At 39.4% G+C, this 22,939-nt stretch overlaps 1 protein-coding gene across 12 annotated transcripts in view; it reads left to right on the forward strand.

Annotated features, from left to right (window-relative positions):
* The window catches only part of CTBP1 (C-terminal binding protein 1), a 358,365-nt gene that overhangs the window by 306,746 nt on the left and 28,680 nt on the right, over window positions 1–22,939 (forward strand). For all 12 annotated transcript variants that reach the window (XM_074951849.1, XM_074951852.1, XM_074951848.1 and 9 more), the window contains 3 exons: window positions 1,389–1,543; window positions 15,142–15,286; window positions 22,701–22,907. In XM_074951849.1, the coding sequence (XP_074807950.1) occupies window positions 1,389–1,543; window positions 15,142–15,286; window positions 22,701–22,907 (507 nt within the window). The remainder of the gene's footprint in view (window positions 1–1,388; window positions 1,544–15,141; window positions 15,287–22,700; window positions 22,908–22,939) is intronic.

Here is a 22,939-nt window from a genome sequence, read left to right on the forward strand (position 1 = left end):
AGTGGGGAACTAATCCACTATTAGTATGGGCCCATGGTAGATCCCCCTCCACAGCAACTCGGTTCTTTTGGCCAGCAACTTTCCACGGGATAGTCAGGGCTCCCCCTGTTCTCCACCCACGTGCACAGTAGACAGAGTAGCAGTCCCACAGTGGCTGCTCAGCCCCCACACTCTGCCCCATGAAACAAGGAACCTGTGCAGGGGGCAGGGACCCTCATCCCCCCTTGCTCTCTTGCATTAGCTTTAAGACTAATTGTTTAGCGAATGCGAAGCATATAAAATTCATACTACAACACATGTATAGAAATTATAATGGGTACATGAGGAATTTCAAGACTGCTTCTCTTGCAGTAGTTCAAACTGTATGTACTGTAGTGGAAAAGACTACAGTATTCCCTACCTCTTGTATTCATTTTTCATTGTCTCTTTGAGAGAGTCATTTTCCTATAAATGTAATGATTTAATGTTATTGAAGTTTACAGGAGTCTTTCCTCAATTAGGTTTGCATACTTATAATTTCTATGCCATTAAAAAGATACTCAAAGTATTTTCATGATGTTTCTTAAATATTTTTTTCATTTCTAGCATCTTGGAATCTTGAAAATAAAGCCTGCATCCTTAACTCATTCTTTCCCCCACCACTCAATATGTATATTTCTTTGTTATCATACTGTTGTTGCTAAGTGCTGCTATTGGTTTTGTTTTTAGGGAAAACACCAAGTACTGATGCATCAATTTTGACAAAGCTCAAAGAAGAATTTTACGAAATTCATAAATTTTAAAAGAGAACTCTTTAGGTCAGCATTATGAACTTTTACACTGGCTCTTCAGCAAATCACACAGGATTGCATTAATTATTTCTCAGTGTGATTTCAGTCTCGGCAGATCATTATCTGTAATCATAAATTGAATGCTCAGTGTATGAATGCATGTTACGTTGTTCTATAAATTTCACTGTCACCTGCCTGCAGAATATTTTTGTTGCGCTATTTTGAGATTTCAGAGTTGGTGAAATCCTGTCAGAGTGACACCTGACCCAAGCTTTGTACAGATGCTACTCAGTAGTGCAGTGAGGTCCTGTCTTTAGCAAATGACTGTACTATTTCCTTGTTGTTTTCAGTCTTTTGCAGTTCAGGGCCTAGGATCTTGAGGCTGCTCTAGTACTTTTACTCGATTGCTTCAGAATGTAGCAACACAAACCTGTCAAGTGTCTGCTTCCCAGCATTTTATTGTTTGCTGCTGAGAACAAGTCGGTTCCTAATTTACTGGCTTTTATCTCTTGAAATGTTTCTTTGCTATCATACAAATATAGAGGTTAATTTTAATTTGTTTTTGAAAAATGCGTGTTCTCAATTTATAAATAATACTGTTTCTCTATTTCATTGTAGGCATTCGACCTCCGATCATGAATGGGCCCATGCACCCACGCCCTTTGGTAGCTTTGCTGGATGGCAGGGATTGTACAGTAGAAATGCCTATTCTGAAGGACGTAGCCACGGTGGCATTTTGTGATGCTCAGTCCACACAAGAAATTCATGAAAAGGTAAAACATTTCAATCACACTCCTGGTTGGCAAGTATAATATAAGCATTTTTACAGTTACAAGAGAACATGTACATTATTATGTAAGTGACAGTATTTTGGTTAACAGTTGAAAAGATACCCAAATTGGTCAGGAATTAGGCAAACTTCATATAGAGGGGAAACAGAGAATAATACCTTTATTCAAACACAGTGAAATATAGCCCCGGGCACCTTGCCTTAGATGGGACATTGGCCTTGTGTTCATCCACTACATATACACTTCTACCCCAATATAATGCGGTCTGATATAATGTGAATTCGGATATAATGCGGTAAAGCAGTGCTCTGGTGGACGGGGCTGCACGCTCCGGTGGATCAGTGCCTCAGCGTGTCTGGCTCCCACACGCTGCTCTGAGCAGCGTGTTAAGTAAGGGTGCCAGGCCGGGGCCAAGGGGTTGGATAATGGGGCCACGGGGGGAAGGGGAACAGAGGTCGATTCAGACGTGCAGGAGAAGCGCGACGGGGCTGTGGTGGGGGGGCTCATGGCTGGAAGTTCATGCCTCAGCCTGGGTGCCTGTGACCGGAGGGAGCGGGTCCGTGCTGCAGCCCCGGCCCCAGCTCCGCGCTTCCCACTCCCTGGCCCCTCCGCCGGGCTGGGCGGTTTTGCTGCAGCCGCTGCTTCGCTCAGCTCCTGCCTCCCTCCTGCCTCCAATTCAGGCATTCCTATCAGCCACTTCACTGGACTCCCCCAAAAGTTCAAGAACCTGTGAAACAGCCTGGGGAGGGGAGGCCTTCCAGGTTTGTTAAGAGACAGTTATGTAGGGCTGTCAGCTGGCTTGTATGCCTGTATTCCCTGTTGGGGGACTGGTGTCATGGTAAGGCCTGCTCCCCACCCAAGCTCCCTTGCATTTTCTAGGGGAGGAGAACACCTCACTCCCATATTTCAGGAGCAATAGGATGGGGAAAACCCTGCTGCTCTTGCTCCTCGCTAACAGACCAGGGCCTCGGATGGCCCATATTGCCACCCTGGGAACTAAGGAAACCTTATCTTCCAGCTACCAAAAATCGGTACCATGTACAATGAGCATGGTAGCAGAGAAGAACTAGATGGGGAAACGGGGATTCACCCCACAAGGATGTCTTCCCTCCTTGCTCCCAGAAGATCAGAAGGAGGTATAATGGCAGGCTAGTGCAGGCTCACATGCTAACTTGATGGACAGGCCAGGTAGGCGCAGTTAAACAAGTGTTTCTGTGTCTGCTGCAGTGAGCTTCCTGATGCAGATGGAGCTATGTGAATACAGAGCTGAATATGTCCCAAATGTTAGGGATTTCGTCTGTGTATTGAATTGAGCTAATGTTCTTGCGCCTCTGCAAATATATTATTGGTCTTGTCCCTGTCCAATTATTGTAATATTTAGGCATGTGACAGTTCATGGCTCTTTTTTCAAATGTTAGATAGAAACTGAAACCATAACTGAACTATTAACTTTATTTGCTCTACATTCTTACAAAATATAGCACTGATAAACCTTTAAAAGGCAAGCATTTTTATGTTGGAAAGACCTAATCCTCCTTCAGATGGCTATATATTAAAGACAGCTCTTGAAAGTACAAACAATAATAGTTTCCTTTCAGTTATTAAGTGAATGACTCCTATTTTATGCAGTGCCTTTCTGGTATAATCAAATCAACCAACTGTTGTGTTCATTATTTCTTTGGCAATCAGATTTCTATCCAAAAAATGATTTTTGTTGTTTTAAACTCTCTTGAAAATTAGAATTTATAAAGGAAAGCTTGATGATATTCTTAAACATAGTGGACTAGCTGTTTTGCTACTATATAAAGAGAAGTCTAAAGGATTTTTTATGTCTTATCAACATTGCAGACTTGTATTCTTCATTCTTATCATGTTTATGGGAAACGTTCTTTTTTTCGTTATGGAAATGTTCAACAGAGGAATGGCTACATACTCCTCAAGTTCTATAAATAGTTCCACTCTGTTGTGGATTCTTGGACTTCCTGTCTTGCTTTTAAAAGTCATTGTACCGTAGTCCACTGTTGTCAGAATCATTATCAAGAATTATCTTAAATATTGTTTTCCTACACTATCAGTGTTGTCTTAGTTCCTCTGACTCAGTTCCCATTGATTTTTGATTTTTATTTATTTATTTATTTTGAGATATAAAGGAATGTAGTGAAGAAAGAGAAATAAATTCCTCACTCTAAGAAGGAGACCCCCATTTCATTTTTCTGAATGTCCTTTCTTCAATATGCAGTTGATTTCCCACAGAGTAGAAGCCGCTTTAAAAAAAAAAATAGTATACTTCTGGAGGAGCTATCTTTTAATAAAAGATTATAAATTATAAGTTAAGGGTCCGAGCTGGTGAATTTTTAGTCCTGACCAATGCCCATTAAAGTCAATGGGAGTTTTTCTATTTACTTGAGTGGTTACTGGATTAGGCCCTTAGTGTACACTCACTCTCTCTCTCTCTCTCTCTCTCTCCTTATGCAGAATCAATGATGTTTTGGAAGAAATGGGACAATATCAACTTAAATATGTCCCAAAATTTAGGTTTTGTAATAAGCTTTTTTCAACAATAATCACATTTTACAAAACCCTAAGACAAACAGAAATGATATCATGATTCTTTTTACTTCCCATTGAAACAAATAAATATTTCCATGTAGTGTTTGCAACTCAGACATTTCAACACGGTGCAAGTACATGAGAACCTAAAAGTGTAATTGACTGGAAACTACTAGAAACAAATATGAGATTTACCATTCTGACATTTTTGGATGATTTGAGAGAAATACAGAAGAATAAAACAACATCATAAATATTTAAAATGCATTTACATTTTTAAATTTTATTTAATTTTTAAGGATCTAAGAGATTAATTGTGACACGCATAAGGCCATTTCTTATTTCTTAATTTAAAATATATATTAACCTGACCAAGTTTGAGGGTTTCCTATTTTTATGTACATCCATATTTAAAACACAATGAAATGCATATTGCTTTAAATTTATTTAAATTGTCCTTAAAAAGTTCTAAACGCCTCATTTTTGTGTCCTACTTTAAGCCATCTTCATAGGAAGTTAATAGGGGTAATAGCTGGATCCAACTGATAAGGAGCTAGGAGGAGATGTTATGGGCAAAGAACATAACTATTCTTTAGACTTGTTTTTTTCTAGATAACAGCAGTCCACCCTTCAGTTGGACATGGTTGTTTATGTTGGCACCTGCAGTCCTCGTACCTTCAAATGATTTCTTAACTAAAATCCAATCAATAGAATCATTGACCTATAAATGCCCTTAATTTCTCCAAATTGGAAGTCTCCTACCCAACAAAAACACCCCACGGAAGAAATTAATATAATTTGTATAAATTGTTAGACTGATGACGTTTCAGAGAAATATCAAATGTATTTGTTCTAATCCATGGTCCAGCCGGAATGAGCATTCAGAAGTTCAAAATTGTAGCTGAAAGGGGCACTTGTTTCAAATTATAGCTTGAAAAGGGCACGCCAATGACTGAAATCTGATGAAGACTGTTGACCTTTTGGTGACCTCTGATGGAAAGGTCAAAGTTCACATTTTGGGTTTTCTAGTATTCAGGATCACAGAATGAATTTATGTAACAAATCCCAATTTGTAGCTGCCTACAGGAACACTGAAATTAACTGTATCACTTATTAAGAGCCCAGTACTGAGTGGTGCTGACCATCCTTTATTTCCATTGTCTTCAGTGGGACAGGAGGGAGCTCAGCACCTCTCAGGGTCATACTCTAACAGTATCCATATTATTACTATTATTGTTTAATAATATGCTGTGATGCTTTACAAGCAAAAAATATTTCTCTCAAAATGTTTAAAAACTAAATTCACAAACAACACAATATTAGGATGGAGTTAATGTTACATATGAAGTTTATATCTTAAATGTAACACAGTATTTCAGTATTTCCATTTTAAAAAAACAAAGGCTTAAAATAAAGAAAATTACAAGGTGATTTGCTGAACTGTTCAATAATTGTTTCACGCTTTAAATTCAGATTTCTGGGCATACTAACAACTGTCACTCTGCACCACTAAATTATTCTGTTATTCAAAATATGTATTTTTTCACATCTGTCATCTACCATACCCTGATGCTAAACAAGTATTTACATCAGACCATTTTAGGGTATGGAGGAAAGGGAGAAAGAGGGAGAGATGATAGAAACCTAAGGAAAAGGGATTAAATTACTGATCTCAAAGCATTTTTCTCAATAAAAACAGAATTTCTGTTTCATATATTTCTTGGTTTTTTGAAAGACACAAAGGTCTGCTATGAGAGCAGGGTGAAGATTAGAGGTGTAATATATGAGGGGAAGATTTTAGAGCAGATAGTGAGGGAGGAGCAACAGAATTGGAGGAGAGCCTGTATTTGGGATGTTAATAATAAACAGTGGGCAAGCATTACCAGTCTTTACCCATTTTCCTGTTGTTCCCCATACACTAATATAGGAAAAACCTCTCAAACCAGAAAAAAGTTTCAAATCTAGTAGTTTTCAACTGTAATGATTGAAAATAATTCTTCTGTAGTTCTTCTCTTGAGCAGATCACTTTACATAGTCTAAGAATTTTCATTCCCATTTTACAGATAACAAAGCTAAAGTACAGAATTTAAGTGCCTTGTTCAAGACCGCAAGAATTGGTGTATGAGCTGGTATTAGAACTCTGCATTCCTGATACTTCATCTCATGTTCTAAATGCTGGGCCACAAACCCCCAAGGTTGCTACTTTGGAGGACACAAGGCTGCCGATGGGACAGGACGGGAACAAATGGGGCAACTGCCCACGGACCCCGGTGATTTAAAAAGGCCCAGGGCTCCTGGCTGCTGGTACTGCGGCGGCAGCAGCAGCTGGGAGTCCTGGCCCTTTTAAATTGCCGGGCAGGCTGCAAGACTCCTAAGTGCGTGCAGGGTGGTACTGGCGGCAGCGAAAGCAGCTGGGCGGGCATGTAGAAGCCCTGGCTGTGCCTGAAGAGTGCACCCAGCAGTGCAGCCAGCAGCAGCTCCCTGGGCACCAGCCAGCACAGACGCAGAACCACCCAAATGTCAGGCGGACCTTTCTAGGGGGCCCATTGATTGTTCTGCCCTGGGCAGAGCCGTCCCTAGGGTACGGCGAATCAGGGTGACCTCTCTGGGCCCCAAGGATACGTCACTTCCGCCCTGGGCCTCGCACCCCCCTAGGGACGGCCCTGGCCCTGGGGCCTGGAATTGCTGTTGGCAGGCCTGAGAGGACCGGTAGGATAGTGAAGTAGTGGGGGCTTTACACCTCCTGGAAAATATTCCATATTTACTGATCATGTCCCAAGGCTTTTTTTAAAGCATCAACTGCAATGTGCGGTTAGAAAACTCATTACGTTTGTTCAGAGATTGTTAATATATATGCTAGAACAGCACACCGGAATTTTCTATTTCAGTTTTTTACCCCATGTTCACTAACCATCATGGATCACTACTGCTGGGAAGACAGGCAGTCAGCATGTTTAAACATTGATTTCTGAGTTGCGTGTTATTGTAAATGTTGAGTTTCAGAGTAACAGCCGTGTTAGTCTGTATTCGCAAAAAGAAAAGGAGTACTTGTGGCACCTTAGAGACTAACCAGTTTATTTGAGCATGAGCTTTCGTGAGCTACAGCATCCGATGAAGTGAGCTGTAGCTCACGAAAGCTCATGCTCAAATAAACTGGTTAGTCTCTAAGGTGCCACAAGTACTCCTTTTCTTTTTTCTTTTTGTAAATGTTGAGTTTTCTTACCAGTATAGAGAACAAAGTCTTGTCTAAACAATGACTGTGTGGAGTTAAGCAGCATGTTTTTGCCAAAGGCAGTGTTTTATTCAAACCAAGTAATATGGAATGTGTGATAACTGGGACCTAGAGTTGCATCCAGTTGGGGAGACTCAGTTCAGTCACACTCAGATGTAAAAATGATTTTAAGCAATTGCTCATTAAACAAATCTGTAACAACTTGCATTGCTCTTATTCACAGTAACTGTCTAATTTCTTTATGCAGTGAAATATGCTTTTTAGGTGGTCTCTGCTCTCATGAAATCATCCCAAAGTGTTCCCAAAGGTACAAAATATAACGCTGCTCTACCTGTATTCGACCACAATCTCCTCCATTAAACTGCCAGGTTTTCTCCGTCCCTGGAGTAGGGGATTTCACTGAATATAATTTGTGGTGGGTTAACTTAAAATACTTTGGGTTTGGTTATCCAAATATCCAAACATCCAAAGATTCTTTCAGAACATTACCTGAATCTCTGAGTTTCCCTCTCTCCTATTTGAGCCATTCAGCATTCTTCCCTTGTCTCTCGTCTCTTCTTCCATATGCAAAAGGCTACATTGCTCACATTCTTATGTTCCAGGCTCATGCAATATCCTCTTCCTTTATATTTGCAGTACACCGTCCTTCCAACCTGTTCTATAGACCTGCAACCTGTCGCTTCTCTCCCAATTCCAAGATCCCCCTTCCCATTCAGTTCTGTTTGCCATTAATATCCCTTTTCTGGCATACATGACACTTCTGAGTCCTCTCTTACCATCTACTTTCACAATGTGTCTTGTGTACCCGTTAAAAGAATTACAGAGTCAAACAGATCCCTAGTGCTTTTGTGGTGCCTAGAACTCCCTGAACTTAACTTTTACTCTTTTTGGGCTTCCCAATCACTGTGTTACAGTCTACAGCTCAGAGTGCTTTTTGTAGTGCCAAACGGAAGGCCTCGGAGCACGTAAGATATGAAACTAGAAAAACAATCTAGGCCAAGCAAAAAGAGAAGGAAATTAAGTCATCCCCACAAATTTTCAGGCCACAGAAGGGAAGGTGGGAGGGCAGCAGTAACGACTGATTTATCACATCGTCAGAACAAAGTTTATATGCTGGACTGGGGTTCAGGGTTCAGTTCAAACTGCATACACTTCCTCACTTTCTTTTAACTATGCATTATCATGTGTCTTGCTACCTAGATAGGCTACTAAATATTGGATTTTTTGACTAAGTGGACTGCTGTGCTGAAAATTAAATAACCAAATCGCCTCTGATTTTCCTTATAATGTATGCACATAATTCACAGTAAAGTTAATAAGAGTTGTATGCTCTCTTGGAAAGGAGACTTTTATTATGTCACATAGCATACAATCCAAGCATCAAAATCTTACTGAATTCAATTAGAAAGCAACTGTTGTATCTCATTGCTCCAGTCAAAAGCACAAAATAAAGTCACTTAAAAAAATGTTACATTTCCATATTTCTGGTTTAATGTAAAAGCTCAAGAAGTTTAAAAGGTTAACATTCAGTTGAATTCCACTGTTATAGGACTCTGAAAACAATCATTACATATTTCTATGTAGAAATTTTAAAAAACAAGGTTTCTTATTATAAGTTGAGCTAAAATTATCCTAAAGGAGAGCTTTCATTGTGGAGCAAACATTTCAAAAATATACAATAAAAAATAGATGTTGCGAATATTATTCTACTATGTCAAAGAATCATAGAAGATTAGGGTTGGTGGAGACCTCAGGAGGTCATCTAGTCCAATCGCCTGCTCAAAGCAGGACCAGCGCAAACTAAATCATCCCAGCCAGGGCTTTGTCAAGCTAGGCCTTAAAAACCTCTAAAGATGGAGATTCTACCACCTCCCTAAGTAACCCATTCCAGTGCTTCCTCCTCCTCCTAGTGAAATAAGTTTTACTAATATCCAATCTAGACCTCCCCCACTGCAACTTGAGACTATTGCTCCTTTTTCTGTCATCTGCAACCACTGAGAACAGCCGACCTCCATCCTCTTTGGAACCCCCTTCAGGTAGTTGAAGGCTGCTATCAAATCTCCCCTCACTCTTCTCTTTTGCAGACTAAATAAGCCCAGTTCCCTCAGCCTCTCCTCATAAGTCATGTCCTCCACCCCCCACCCCCCCCGATCATTTTCATTGGCCTCCGCTGGACTCTCTCCAATTTGTCCACATCCTTTCTGTAGTGGAAGGCCCAAAACTGGATGCAGAACTCTAGATGTGACCTCACCAGTGCTGAATAGAGGGGAATAATCACTTCCCTCAGTCTGCTGGCAATGCTCCTACTAATGTAGCCCAAATATGCAGTTAGCCTTCTTGGCAACAAGGGCACACTGTTGACTCATATCCAGCTTCTTATCCAATGTACTCCCCAGGCCCTTTTCTGCAGAACTGCTGCTTAGTCAGTCGGTCCCAAGCCTGTAGCACTGCATGGGATTCTTCCGTCCTAACTACAGGACTCTTCACTTTTCCTTGTTGAACCTCATCAGATTTCTTTTGACCCAATCCTCCAATTTGTCTAGGTCAAATCTGGACCCTATCCTTACCCTCCAGGGTATCTACCTCTTCTCTCCCCCGCCCACCTTAGTGCCATACATGAACTTGCAGAGGGTGAAATCCATCCCATCATCCAGATCATTAATGAAGATGTTGAACAAAACCAGCCCTAGGACCGACCCCTGGGGCACTCCACTTGATACCGGCTGCCAACTAGACATAGAGCTGTTGATCCCGACAATCTAGCCAGCTTTCTGTCCACCTTATAGTCCATTCATCCAATCCATACTTCTTTAACTTGCTGGCAAGAATACTTTGGGAGACTGTATCAAAAGCTTTGGTAAAGTCAAGGTATATCGTGCCACTGCTTTCCCCACATCCACAGAGCCATTAGTTATCTCATCATAGAAGGCAATCAGGTTGGTCAGGCATGACTTGCTCTTGGTGAATCCATGTTGACTGTTCCTGATCACCTTCCTCTCCTCCAAGTGCTTCAAAATGTATTCCTTGAGTACCTGCTCCATGATTTTTCTTTGATATGCTCTTTATCTTATATTTGTGTATGAATAAAAGCATTTTACTCCACCGCTAGCTTCTTCTCTTTGAAGCCATAATCTTGCATTTGTAACATCATTGTTGTTTACTTTAATATCACAGATACTGTAGTATAATTTTACTGCAGGATTAGAAACTAGAAGAATATGAGCTGAGTGGTAGCTGGCCCTTCTTTGAGCCATAAATACTTTAGAAATTAGCAAACAAGGAAAGCATAATGATTTTTAAAAATGGAGAAAGAAGAGTGGATTTATTTTGAAACATGACATGTTTAAAAGTTTTGTGTTAGTCCCTCAAGGGGAAATGAGCCTTTTGGCACCTTAAGGGTGAGAAAATAGCTTAGAGTGTTGGAAACCACCCTCCAACCCACAGGGAAGGCTTGGAGTCAGCCTTTTTGCTGTACAGTATTGGGGATCTTCCCCAATATTGCTGAGTGAATTTTCAGCTTGGATCTGATCCAAAGCCCACTGAAGTTCATGAGAGCCTTTGAATTAACTTAGTTGGGCTTTGGCTCAGGCCCCCAATGAAAGATTTTTGACAATTATAGAAAAGTTTAGTAAATCTACTCAGATTAGACAAAAAGGTGTTAGGTGGTGTATCCCAACAGCAAGTCACCCCTAAATTCCAGCCACAGTCACATTTACATGTGCTAACATTGCAGATCTTGTGAAACACTGTGCATCAGGGCAGGCTGCCAGTGTAAAAAGTCAAAACTCTTAAAGTGCTGCCATGCCCAAGAAGCAGTATATCAATCTTGCAGACAGCTTGGAGTCTGTAATGTAGTTAGTTATCAGCAAGCATCTCACTGCTCCTTTCACTACCATACTAGCGATGGATCACTAGTGCTTCAAAAATGCTGGTGATTATTATGATGATTTCTCTTTTTTGCATGTGTTTGTTTTTTTAAATATTTTTAAGACCATGCTCATTGTGTTGATATGTTACTGTCAGTGACATTCATGGCATAATGAATCTTCCAGTGAAGATGGTTTCAATCCAGCTTGCATTTCTAATAGATTGAGTTTAAATGTTAAATAATTCTAGATTTATTAATAGAAAACACAAGTGAATCCATGCATAGAAACTATGTAGTCTGAAAAGAACTTTCCTTAAAAACTGAGGGCTTTTTTTTTTTTATTTTAAACACGAGAAAACGTACGAAGGGAAAAGTGTACTAAGAGACTGTGATCTAAGATTGACTACAGTGATAAAGCAGTTGCATGTACTGTCAAGTAGTTCTGGGATTGAAGTAGTGGTTTCATTTAGGCAAACTGTTTTGGTGGTTTTTTGTTTTTTAAAAAAAAGCTGCCATAGAAACAGAAAGTTTAAGTCTTTACTATATTGTAAACATGAGAGCATAAAGGCAGGTTTTCTTTTAATGTTATATATAACATAATGTGTGTTGTGGGGGGTGTATACATGTGCATATAGTTTGCATTAAGTGTCACAGTTTTTAGGGCCTAAGTTAGTGCCACTAATCAACAGAAGTCAGTGAGCATTAGTTTGGATCTTTACAGCATAAAGTTATATCATTGGGCAAGTGCATTATTGGCAGTGAAACACACTGCAGAGATCTATATTTGAGATCAACATTCAGATGTTAGTTTTTTATTGGAAAACTGAAACCATAAAAAGGCAACACGAACTAACAGGTTTTTCTGGTGATCGATCAGGTCCTGCTTGCATGGGTAGTGCTTCTTGATAGTTTTTGTAATGTTAATTTTATTCAGAGCTATTGCACCATTGTCCAGACACTGGATGTGGTTTAATTAGGTCGCAACTTTATTCTTAAATATCTGGGAGTACCTGGCAGATAAAAGTGTACAGTGCAGGTAACTCCATAATCATTTCAATAGACGCCCAAAGGGCTTCTGCCAGCTATCCCCCTTTCCCATCTTGGTCCCCAGCTAACCTGAAGAATCTATCCCCCTTCCCTGCCTCCCTCCCCCAGTTAAGGGGGATGAGGATTAAGGGGGAATATAAAGGGTGGTGTTGGCTCCCTGCCGCACCAGTCATAGGAGCCCCAAACACCCCTTCCCCCCCCCCCCCCCCCACACATACCCTGTTTCTGCTCCTTTAAAGAATACCTCCTTTAAATCATGTAAAGCAACTGTAATGGCCAGCAGAGTGACCTCACCACACATTAAGTGGTGGGTGGGGGCTGTTTTCTGGTTTGCTGGAAAAGGTGTGTGCCCCTTTAAGGGCTAGAGAGTCAGAGGGTGACTTGCTACAGCTGCAGACCAGCTCCATGTGGGGGTGCTGCTGAGCCCTTGCTGACTGTATTCTCTGTACGCTGGGTCTGATCCAAAGCCCATTGAAGCCAATGGGAATCTTTCTGCTGACTAAAATGGGGTTTGAATCAGGTATCTGAACAGAATCCAGCAATATATGATCACCAGAAAAAGAAAAATAAGGGTTGAAGTTTACGTTACGTCCTGAATGCTGCTTCCAACCTGGTTATTTGAGGCTTTTAGCACATTATGCTAAGACTGTTTGCTTTTTGTATAAATGGGAAGCATTAAGAGTTATCGCCCCCCAAAAAATTACAAACTAAAGCTCTTATGGTGGTGAACAGCTGATAATATCCAGAATGGCTGTGATAGTTCAATGCTAAAATATATCTACAAATAATTAGGAAAACTAAGAGGAATTGTAGCCCTAAGTAGTCAGCACTCAAGTTAATATTTGAAAAGCTCTGTAAAACATAAATGTCCACCACATCTGTGGCACAGAATCTGTTAAGGCCTGTGAGGACTTAACACATTTTGAAACTGGTGCAGTCATTGTGGGGAAAAGTAGGAGGAGCTGAAAGACCTGGCTGCCCAGTTCCGATAGCAAACTGTATGAGCCAGAGCAAAGAGGAATGTCCCAATGACTTTGAAGCAGGCAGTTTGCTACAGCATCTAATGGACGTAAATTGGTTTGTCAGCCACGAAAGGGAAATAAATAAATAAATACTGACTTAAAATAGAGGGCAGGTAACAGAAGGTCCTATACCTGACCTTTTATAACAAACCCGTTCTATTTGAAAAAGCACAGTGGCAGGATAAAATATCTGATGGACGCAAGAATGACTGCAGATGGACATATACTTAATTGGTACCATTTGAGCCATTTCATTTTTTTTAATTCACTTTCATTTCTGGAACTGTGCTATTTTTATACATTTCTAGTTTACGGAGTAAAAAAAAGCCCATGTTAGAGAGCAAGAGTGAGAAAATACTGCCACATTTGAGCTGATGTGAAATTCCAGTTTTCTATCTTCTGTATCTTACTGAAATTGACACTAGCTGATGGTTTTGTAATAAAATTACATCAGCTTGTCTTTGACTATTAGTGCTGCATGTTACAGTACCTAGAATAAGCTTCATTTTCTTTAGCTGAACATTACAGCGTACACAAACCTCTTTACAGGAAATGCTGAAAAACAGTCAGAACATACTTTATACTATAGTATGCTATGCTATACTAATCTATTTCTAAGGCACCAATCACCATGGTCCCAATGGTACTTTACAGATATGCTAGCAGACATGCTCTAGTTAAGTTAGTCAGCTGTATGCAGCATGTTTGATTTTTCTAAATGTTGTTTTTGTTTTTTTGTTAAAGCCTTCTGTATTTATTTTGTATTATAATTTCATCTTTTGCATATTTTATATATAAAAGTAGAAAAACCATGTCTTCATTTTTAGTGCAATTTGCAACCTTTTAGCCTTCTTTCTATGAATGTAAGTAACTTCAGTAATGTGTGAGCTCCTTCATTAAATGTATTTTCTACATGTATTTTCAAAGCATAAGAGCCTTCCTTAGTAAGTAGCCTTTTTCCATTAATAACAATATGGTTTGTAATGCACTTCAGATGAGCTTTATTCAGGTGAAATCCAACAACCAGGAATAGTTTTAATAACTTACATTAGCACAGGAGTTCTTTGTCTAAATTTGGAGTTCTCCAGTTTGCTTTTTGAGAGCTCAATATTTTCCTCCTTAACCATAATTTTTAATGGTTTATTTTAATCGTATGGTATACTAGGTGCATAGAGTTCTAACATCATCAAGAAAATAAGTTAGTGTGAAATAATATACAGTAACTGGAGATCACCATCCTGCCAAGTCATCTGTAGCTCTAGGAGAGTCCTGAACTTTAAAAATAAAATATAAAAAGATTAGTCACTTGCACACCTATTTGTTACATTGATGCTACCACCATGTGGCCGATAAATAAATATACGCGCACACACACACAGCTCACTGTTTTAAACAAAGGGCCACATGTTCCGTAAAAAATGTCTCAAACTGTTTCCCAGCCCCCCCAGCCAATCTCTTCCAAGTGCCATTCAGTAGCCTGAACGGGCCCAGATATAATGCAGTGGTGTCCAACCTGTGACCTTCGAGGCTTTAAACTGTGCGCCTGTATTGGTTTGCGATCCTGAAAGTACTTGTACCATCAAAATCACAAGGACTCCTAATGAGCATATCCTTTTGCAGGATCAGGCTTGTGTTTTGTTCTCTGAATTTTATAGTGAAAAAAGACATGGCTTACCAAGATGCTTGAAAATATTTGGAGAAAAGTTTTTAAAAATAAAATGATTTTTTGTAATTATTACAGAGTCCTTCAGACCTGCAAAATTTTAATACATGATGAAACCCAAATGCAATGAAAAGGGGAAAAAATCAGATTACATAAAGCAAGGTTTGTTCTTTTTTTTTTATTTTTTTTAAATTCTAGGTACTAAATGAAGCAGTGGGTGCACTGATGTATCACACTATCACTTTAACACGAGAAGACCTGGAGAAATTCAAAGCACTTCGAATAATTGTCCGAATTGGCAGTGGTTTTGATAACATTGACATCAAATCTGCTGGGGATTTAGGTATGATTATTAAAGACGCTGTTTTATTTGAACATGTTATAGTTGCCTCCAGAAATGTGATAGCATCTAAGTCTTTGCATCAACATTTGCTGTATAATTTGTGCTAACATAATATATAAACTGTATAATTTTCTCATCAGAGTGTTCAAAAATCATTATGGTGATACTAACGTTAGTTAATTAACTGATAATGGATTTGTGACAGTATGGCAGTCTGTCCATTCAAGACACATTTCAAGACTAAGAGCAGACTTTTTTTAAAACAGTAAACAGGAGACTTTCTGTCTGTTTATTTAAATTGCTACAGACTGTAATCCAGTTACAGTGTATAATTCTGTCAGTATTATGGCATACTATTTTGTTTGAAAATAAACAAATAGACCTAGCACCTGTGCTTGGACTGTAAGATTTAGTTCAGAAGCTTTTCCTGGTAGACAAATCAGGCACATCAGTTTTATCAAAGAATCAATTGTAATTACATGAAAAATAAACAAAACCACTGGGGAATTTTGGAGAGAGGATCTTCACTCTCCTATTATTCAAAAGCTGCAATCTGGTTTGAACTGTTGTTTGCTTCACAACAGTCAAAAACAAAGCTGTATTCTCAAAGTACAAGTTTCCAGTTTATTTCTTCAGTTTTTCTGAATAAACTGGGAACAAATTACCTGAAGATTTTCTTCCAGTCACTTTTGACTAAGTCCTGCAAACATTTACTACCTAGTGTAGTACTTATTGCAGTGTCAGTCCCACTGAAGTAGTGAGTGGTTGTAGTACTGAGTTGTTTATTAGTAAATAAGGGTGAGTCACCCAACACCAGTTTCCTTAGCTTCTATTTTTTACACGTTAGTTAAAATAGATTTTTTTCTAGCATGACAAATGCCTCAGGAGCAGGTTAGATCTGAAGATGTTTAGGGGGCTCTTCTCCCTTTGGTGCATACCTTGAACTCCAGTTTACATTAATAAGGTTAGACACATTCATTGTGATGAACACAGACATGTTCATTTGTAAACTTACATCATAGAGGTGGGCCTGAAGCAAAATACTAGGTCCAAACCCTAACTCTGGTCTCAGAATTAAGACTCAGTCCTGCAGAAGGTTCCACTTGTGCAGAATCCTACGGAAGCAAATGGGACTCCAGGCAAGAATATGATCTGTACATACAGGCAGGTATCCTTGCTGGGTTACAAGTTCACAATTCAAACCTACCTCATAGCTGTCCAAACTTGAATATCCCGGACTTTGGGAACGTTTTGATTCAGATCTAAATGCTAAATGGCAACATTTCTGAGCGTTCAAGTCTGAGGCTTTGATTAGACTCATTTAAGCTGTACAATTAGGATCCAGGGTATTGATCCATGCCTATCTTTAATGAATAAAATTGTCCCCTCCCAATGAAATAACTGTCGGTTTTGCTTTTTAGTTAGTAAAATCTGGATGAAAGTTGAAAGTCTGATTTTTATTCTTAAGCTCCATCTGGCTAGAGCTAGTGACTGGGATTCAACCACTGACTTACCATTACTTGCAAAATCACTTAACCTACCTGTCACTCAGTTTCCCCTCTGCAGAACTGGTATAAATAATACATACCTCATAGAGGTGATGTGAGAGTTAATTACTGTTTGTAAAACACTTTCATCTGCTGATGAAATGTGCTGTGGAAGTAGGTTTTGTGGTAGTAGCAACAATATTCAGAAGAAGCCAGGTATTTTATCAGAAGCCTACTTAGTGGAAATCACAGAGAATTTTTTCACTTTAGAAGAAAATATTTTTGTAGATATGGTTACAGCTGCATTCTTTTCATGCTGTCATTTTTGGTTGATGTGTATTTCACAAAAAATGTGGAACCAGGAGTTTCCCATGCAAAAACCTGAAAATCTGACTTTTTCCACAAACTTGTGAGTTGCTACTTATGTGCTGAGAAAAACCTGAGAGATGAGGATGTAATCAGGGAGGTGGGAATGAGCCTATAGAAGGCAAATAGGGCTGGGGCTTTGGGTGAAGCCAGCTATTCTTGGGCTCTCTAAGGGGTGGGGGTGTGTGTATGTGGACCAGACCACTGAGATCAGTGGGGGGGGAAGGTGTGTAGAAGAAATCAGATGCTATTCTACACCCCTCCCTCCCTAATAATATAGTGCTGTTTTCTCAGTAAGTGGGAAGGCCATACCCTTTTCCCTCTATGGTAAGTCTTGTGCTTGTCCACTTTCTCCTTGTTCTTGTCCTCCTCCTGCTGCTGCAAGTGGTTCACCCCGCAGGGCGAGCTCCTTATTTCAGCTGCCTATATGTAGTAAACTATTTAGAGGTGGGAGAAGGGAAAAAGAAGCTCTAGAACGTAGGTGAAAGGTTACGTGACCCTTCTCCCTACAGCCTTCTAGGGACAACTGTACGATGAGCAAGAAAAGCTCCAACAAGCTGAAAGGTGAGTGGAAATTCCTTGTTTCTTTCTCCAGACATGTAATGAAACATTTCTAACTCTGTAGAAAGCAGTGTTTGGTAGATGCTGGGAATTAAAATATGTGTTTATGAATTTTAATATTGTCCCATGCAATTTGTACTTTTGTTCCATGAAAATGGCAGTTCTTTCTTGTATAACCAAATACAGCCATTTAATATGATAGGTTTAACATAATTTTACCCTCCAGTTAAACAAGGATACTCATTTTGCCTCTTTCTTTTTTCTTTTACAATGTTGGGATTCATACTACAGTTCATGCTAATAGGATGCCAAGAATGATATGCCAGCAAAGGAAGCTGTTTTATCTTAGTAAATCTAAGAGCAGTGACTCAGCAGACGATTCCGCACAGCAAAGAAAAATAGTTATGCAGCCTCCCTATATCGATTTTTTTTATTGATCTCAAAAGTCAATAAAGGTGCAAGCCAGCAGAATAAAGAAATTTGGATTCACACTGTAGATAAATAGGTTTGAGATGATAATTTATCAAATTACTGACATTGTTCCTATTATTGAAGAGAATACTGTTCTGTCTCTCTTGCTTCATAAGATGTGAAGTTCATAATATTAAAGCTAGGTTGTCGTTATTCTCTCAGGCCAAAGTGAATGGTCAGCTGCCTCCTTTGTTAGCTGAAGCAGCTTATTTAATTTTTATTTATGTACAAATATCCACAGTGAAAAATGCCCTACTAGTTGTTGAAGAAAAAAATACATATTCATCTCCATTAAAAGGTATGACAGGAATCATCAGCAGTCTGAACACAAACTTTGTCAGGAGTCAGAGCTGGTAAATAGAGAGGGAGCAGACAGTATATGGAACTGAGAAGAGGCAACATTTAAGCAGGACAAAAGCTTTTTAAAGTAAACAACAACAACATTCGCTAGGGTTATTTCAGAAAAAAGGGTTTTCTTAACTGTGAAGCATATATTGAGTACTGCAAGGAAATTATTGTCCAGAAAACTACTGCAAGGTGGCAAACGTGTCCATAGTGGCAAAGCCAACTCACCTGGGGTCTATTCCATTTTTGGGAATAGCTGCCATTGACTACAAAGATTTTGGATTCAATTTCTGGTGCCCAATCCAACTTCTGTTGAAGTCAGCAGGATTTTCTCTATTACTTTCTCTCACCTTCTTGCCTCCATGCCTTGCTCACTACAGACCAGCTATTGCCAGGTGCTTAGCACCATAAACTCCTATTATCTTCAAACACCTTGTAGGAGCAGACTCAACGCCTCAATATGAAGATTTAGGTAGGGTGTGTCTTTACTGGTTAGCTTGGGGGCTGTGGGTCAGGGCTTCTGTTTCTGTTCACAGCAATTCTACTGACTAGTTGTGCAATCTTGAGCAAGCCATTTTTAAGCTCTCTCTCACTTTATCCATGTATGAAGTGGATATAATCATACCTGCCCCAGGGGGGCCTGGCGAGCGTTCACTAATATTTCGAAAACAGTTTGAGATCATCATTAGTTTATATAAACAGAGTTTTCTTGTATAAAAGGGCTTGACAAAGCCCTGGCTGGGATGATTTAGTAGGAGTTGGTCCTGCTTTGAGCAGGGGGTTGGACTAGATGACCACCTGAGGTCTCTTCCAACCCTAACCTTCTATGATTCTAACTAACGCAGTTTGACTCTAAGAACCAGCACAAACCTCACTTCTTTTGTTGCCAGTGCAAGGCACATGTCTTGACTTTGCCTTGGCTAATATAAACACAGAGCACATTATATAGCTAATAAAATATCTCCAGCAAAAATATATTGAGAAGCCATAAATAAACATACAGTCCTGGTTTTCCATACACTAACACGTGAATTAGTCCCATTGAGCTTAATGAGACTACTCATGGGCATAACTGTTTGTAAGATCAGGCCTTAGTATGGATTTCTCAGTATGAAAAGAACGTAAGAATGGTCATAATGGGTCAGACCAATGGTCCACCTAGCCCAATATCCTGTCTTCCGACAGTGGGCACTACGAGGTGCCCCAGAGGGAATGAACAGAACAGGTGATCATCAGATGATCCATCCCCTGTCACCCATTCCCAGCTTCTGGCAATGAGAGGCTAGGGACACCCAGAGCATGGGGTTGCATCTGTGACCAACGTGGCAAATAGCTGTTAATGCACCTATCCTCCATGAATGTATCTAATTCTTTTTTGAACCCCATTATAGTTTTGGCGTTCACAACATCCACTAGCAATGAGTTCAAAGGTTGATTGTGCGTTGTGTGAAGAAGTACTTCCTTTTGTTTGTTTTAAACCTGCTGCCTACTAATTTCATGGGTTGACCCCTCATTTTTGTTATGTGAAGGAGTAAATAGCATTTCCTTATTTGCTTTCTCCTCACCGTTCACAACTTTATAGGCTTCAGAGTAACAGCCATGTTAGTCTGTATTCGCAAAAAGAAAAGGAGTACTTGTGGCACCTTAGAGACTAACCAATTTATTTGAGCATAAGCTTTCGTGAGCTACAGCTCACTTCATCGGATGCATACTGTGGAAAGTGTAGAAGATCTTATTATATACACATAAAGCATGAAAAAATACCTCCTCCCACCCCACTCTCCTGCTGGTAATAGCTTATCTAAAGTGATCACTCTCCTTACAATGTGTATGATAATCAAGTTGGGCCATTTCCAGCACAAATCCAGGTTTTCTCACCCACCCCCCCCACACACAAACTCACTCTCCTGCTGGTAATAGCTTATCTAAAGTGACCACTCTCCTTACAATGTGTATAGCCCATCTTAGTTGTCTCTTGTCCAAGTTGAAAAGTCCCAGTCTTTTTAATCTCTCCTCATAAAACTGCATGAAGTATTCCAAGTTTGGGCATACCATGGATTTATATAGTGGTATTGTGATATTTTCTGTTTTATCTATCCTTTTCCTAATGGTTCCTAACATTCTATTAGCTTTTTTGGACTGCCACTGCCTATTGAGAGGACGTTTTCAGAAAACTATCCACAATGACTCAAAAATCTTTTTTTTTTTTTTTTTTTTTAGGGTCAGCTAAATTAGACCCTATCATTTTCTATGGATAGTTGGGATTATGTTTTCCAATATGCATTATTTTGCATTTATCAACACTGAATTTCTTCTGCCATTTTGTTACCAGTCACCCAGTTTTGTGAGATCCATTTGTAACTCTTTGCAGTCTGCTTTGGGCTTAACTTGCTTGAGTAGTTTTGTATTGTCTGCAAATTTTGCTACCTCACTGTTTACCCCTTTTTCCAGCTCATTGATGAATATATTGAACATCACTGGTCCCAGTACAGATCCCTGGGGGACACCACTATTTACCTCTCTCTCCATTCCGAAAACTGAACATGTATTTCTCCGTTTTTTTCCTACCTTTTTTTTTTTTTTTTTTTTTTTTACCAGTTACTGACCCTTGAGAAGATCTTCTCTCTTATCCCGTGACAGCTTACTTTGCTTAAAAGCCTTTGATGAGGGACCTTGTCAAAAGCTTTCTGAAAGTCCAAGTACACTATATCAACTGGATCACCTTTGTCCACATGTTTGTTGATACCCTCAAAGAATTTTTATAAATCGGTGAGATGTGATTTCCCGTTACAAAAGCCGTGTTGACTTTTCCCCAGGAAATCGTGTTCATCTATGTATCCGATAATTCTGTTGTTTACAATAGAGTCAACCAATTTGCAAGGTACTGAAGTTAGACTTACCAGCCTGTAATTGCCAGGATTGCTTCTGGAGCCTTTTTTAAAAAATTGGTGTCACATTAGATATCCTCTAGTCATCTGGTACAGAAGCTGATTTACATATCACAATTAGTTAGTTAATAGTTTCATATTTGAGTTCCTTCAAAACTCTTGGGTGAATACTGTCTGGTCCTGGGGACTTATTGCTGTTTAATTTATCAATTTGTTCCAAAACCACCTCTAATGACACCTCAGTCTGGGACAGTTCCTCAGATTTGTCACCTAAAATGAATGGCTCAGGTGTGGAAATCTTCCTCACATCCTCTGCAGTGAAGACTAATGCAAAGAATTCATTTAGCTTCTCTGCAACGGCCATATTTACCTTGAGTGCTCCTTTAGCACCTTGATCGTCCAGTAGTTCCATTGATTCATTGGCAAGATTCCTGCTTCTGTTGTGCTTTAAAAAAAAATTGCTGTTAGTTTTTGAGTCTTTGGATAGTTGCTCTTCAAATTGTTTTTTGCCCTGCCTAATTATACTTCTACACTTGACTTGCCAGAGGTTTATGCTCCCTTCTATTTTCCTCAGTAGGATTTCACTTCCCGTTTTAAAGGATGTCTTTTTGCCTCTGATCACTTCATTTACTATGTTGTTTATCCATGGTGGCAGTTTTTTTAGTCCCCTTGCAATCTTTTAATTTGGGGTGTACATTTAGTTGAGCTTCTATTATGGTGTTTTTACAAAGTTTCCCTGCAGCTTGCAAGCATTTCACTTTTGGAACTGTTCCTTTTAATTTCCATTTAACTAGCCTCCTTAAAAAAAATATTAAAAATCATACATTTAACAAATAGCTTTGATAATGGAAATAGATTACAAAGCTGCACTTGCGTTCTGTCATGCATTAGCCAGATGCTCCACTGTTTGCACAGAGATGTTTACATTCAAAGAATTTTTGTTTTTGTGAAAACTTTTGAAATGACATAAATATGTTTCTATTAATAGTGGTTTTGGGGCCTGAACTACCAGACAATATCTCTTCTGTAACTTTCCTTTTGGAATTTTTTTCATGTATCTCTTCATTACTCCTGTGAAGTTTAAAACATATTGAAGTCCTACCACTGTCATTCAAGCCATGAACTCTGATGTTTATACAAACAGCATGTGAAAATATCTATGGATTGTAAAATTAAATCTACAATATCCTTGACTCTAGAATAATTTACTCGTTAAACTCTAGGGTGACTTTTGAGTGAGGGGAAAAAAGAGTGTGTGACATATTCAGTAAATGTATAATCTTCTTTTTCTTTCAGGAATCGCAGTATGTAATGTGCCAGCTGCATCAGTAGAAGAGACAGCAGATTCTACAATGTGCCACATCCTGAATCTTTACAGGCGAACCACCTGGCTTCACCAGGCCTTGCGAGAAGGCACAAGAGTACAGAGTGTTGAGCAGATTCGGGAAGTTGCTTCGGGAGCTGCCAGGATTAGAGGGGAGACCTTGGGCATTATTGGATTAGGTATGTTGACTCTGAGTAGACAATTGGTTTTC

Source organism: Natator depressus, chromosome 4, assembly GCF_965152275.1.
Source record: "Natator depressus isolate rNatDep1 chromosome 4, rNatDep2.hap1, whole genome shotgun sequence".
Taxonomy (NCBI): domain Eukaryota; kingdom Metazoa; phylum Chordata; order Testudines; family Cheloniidae; genus Natator; species Natator depressus.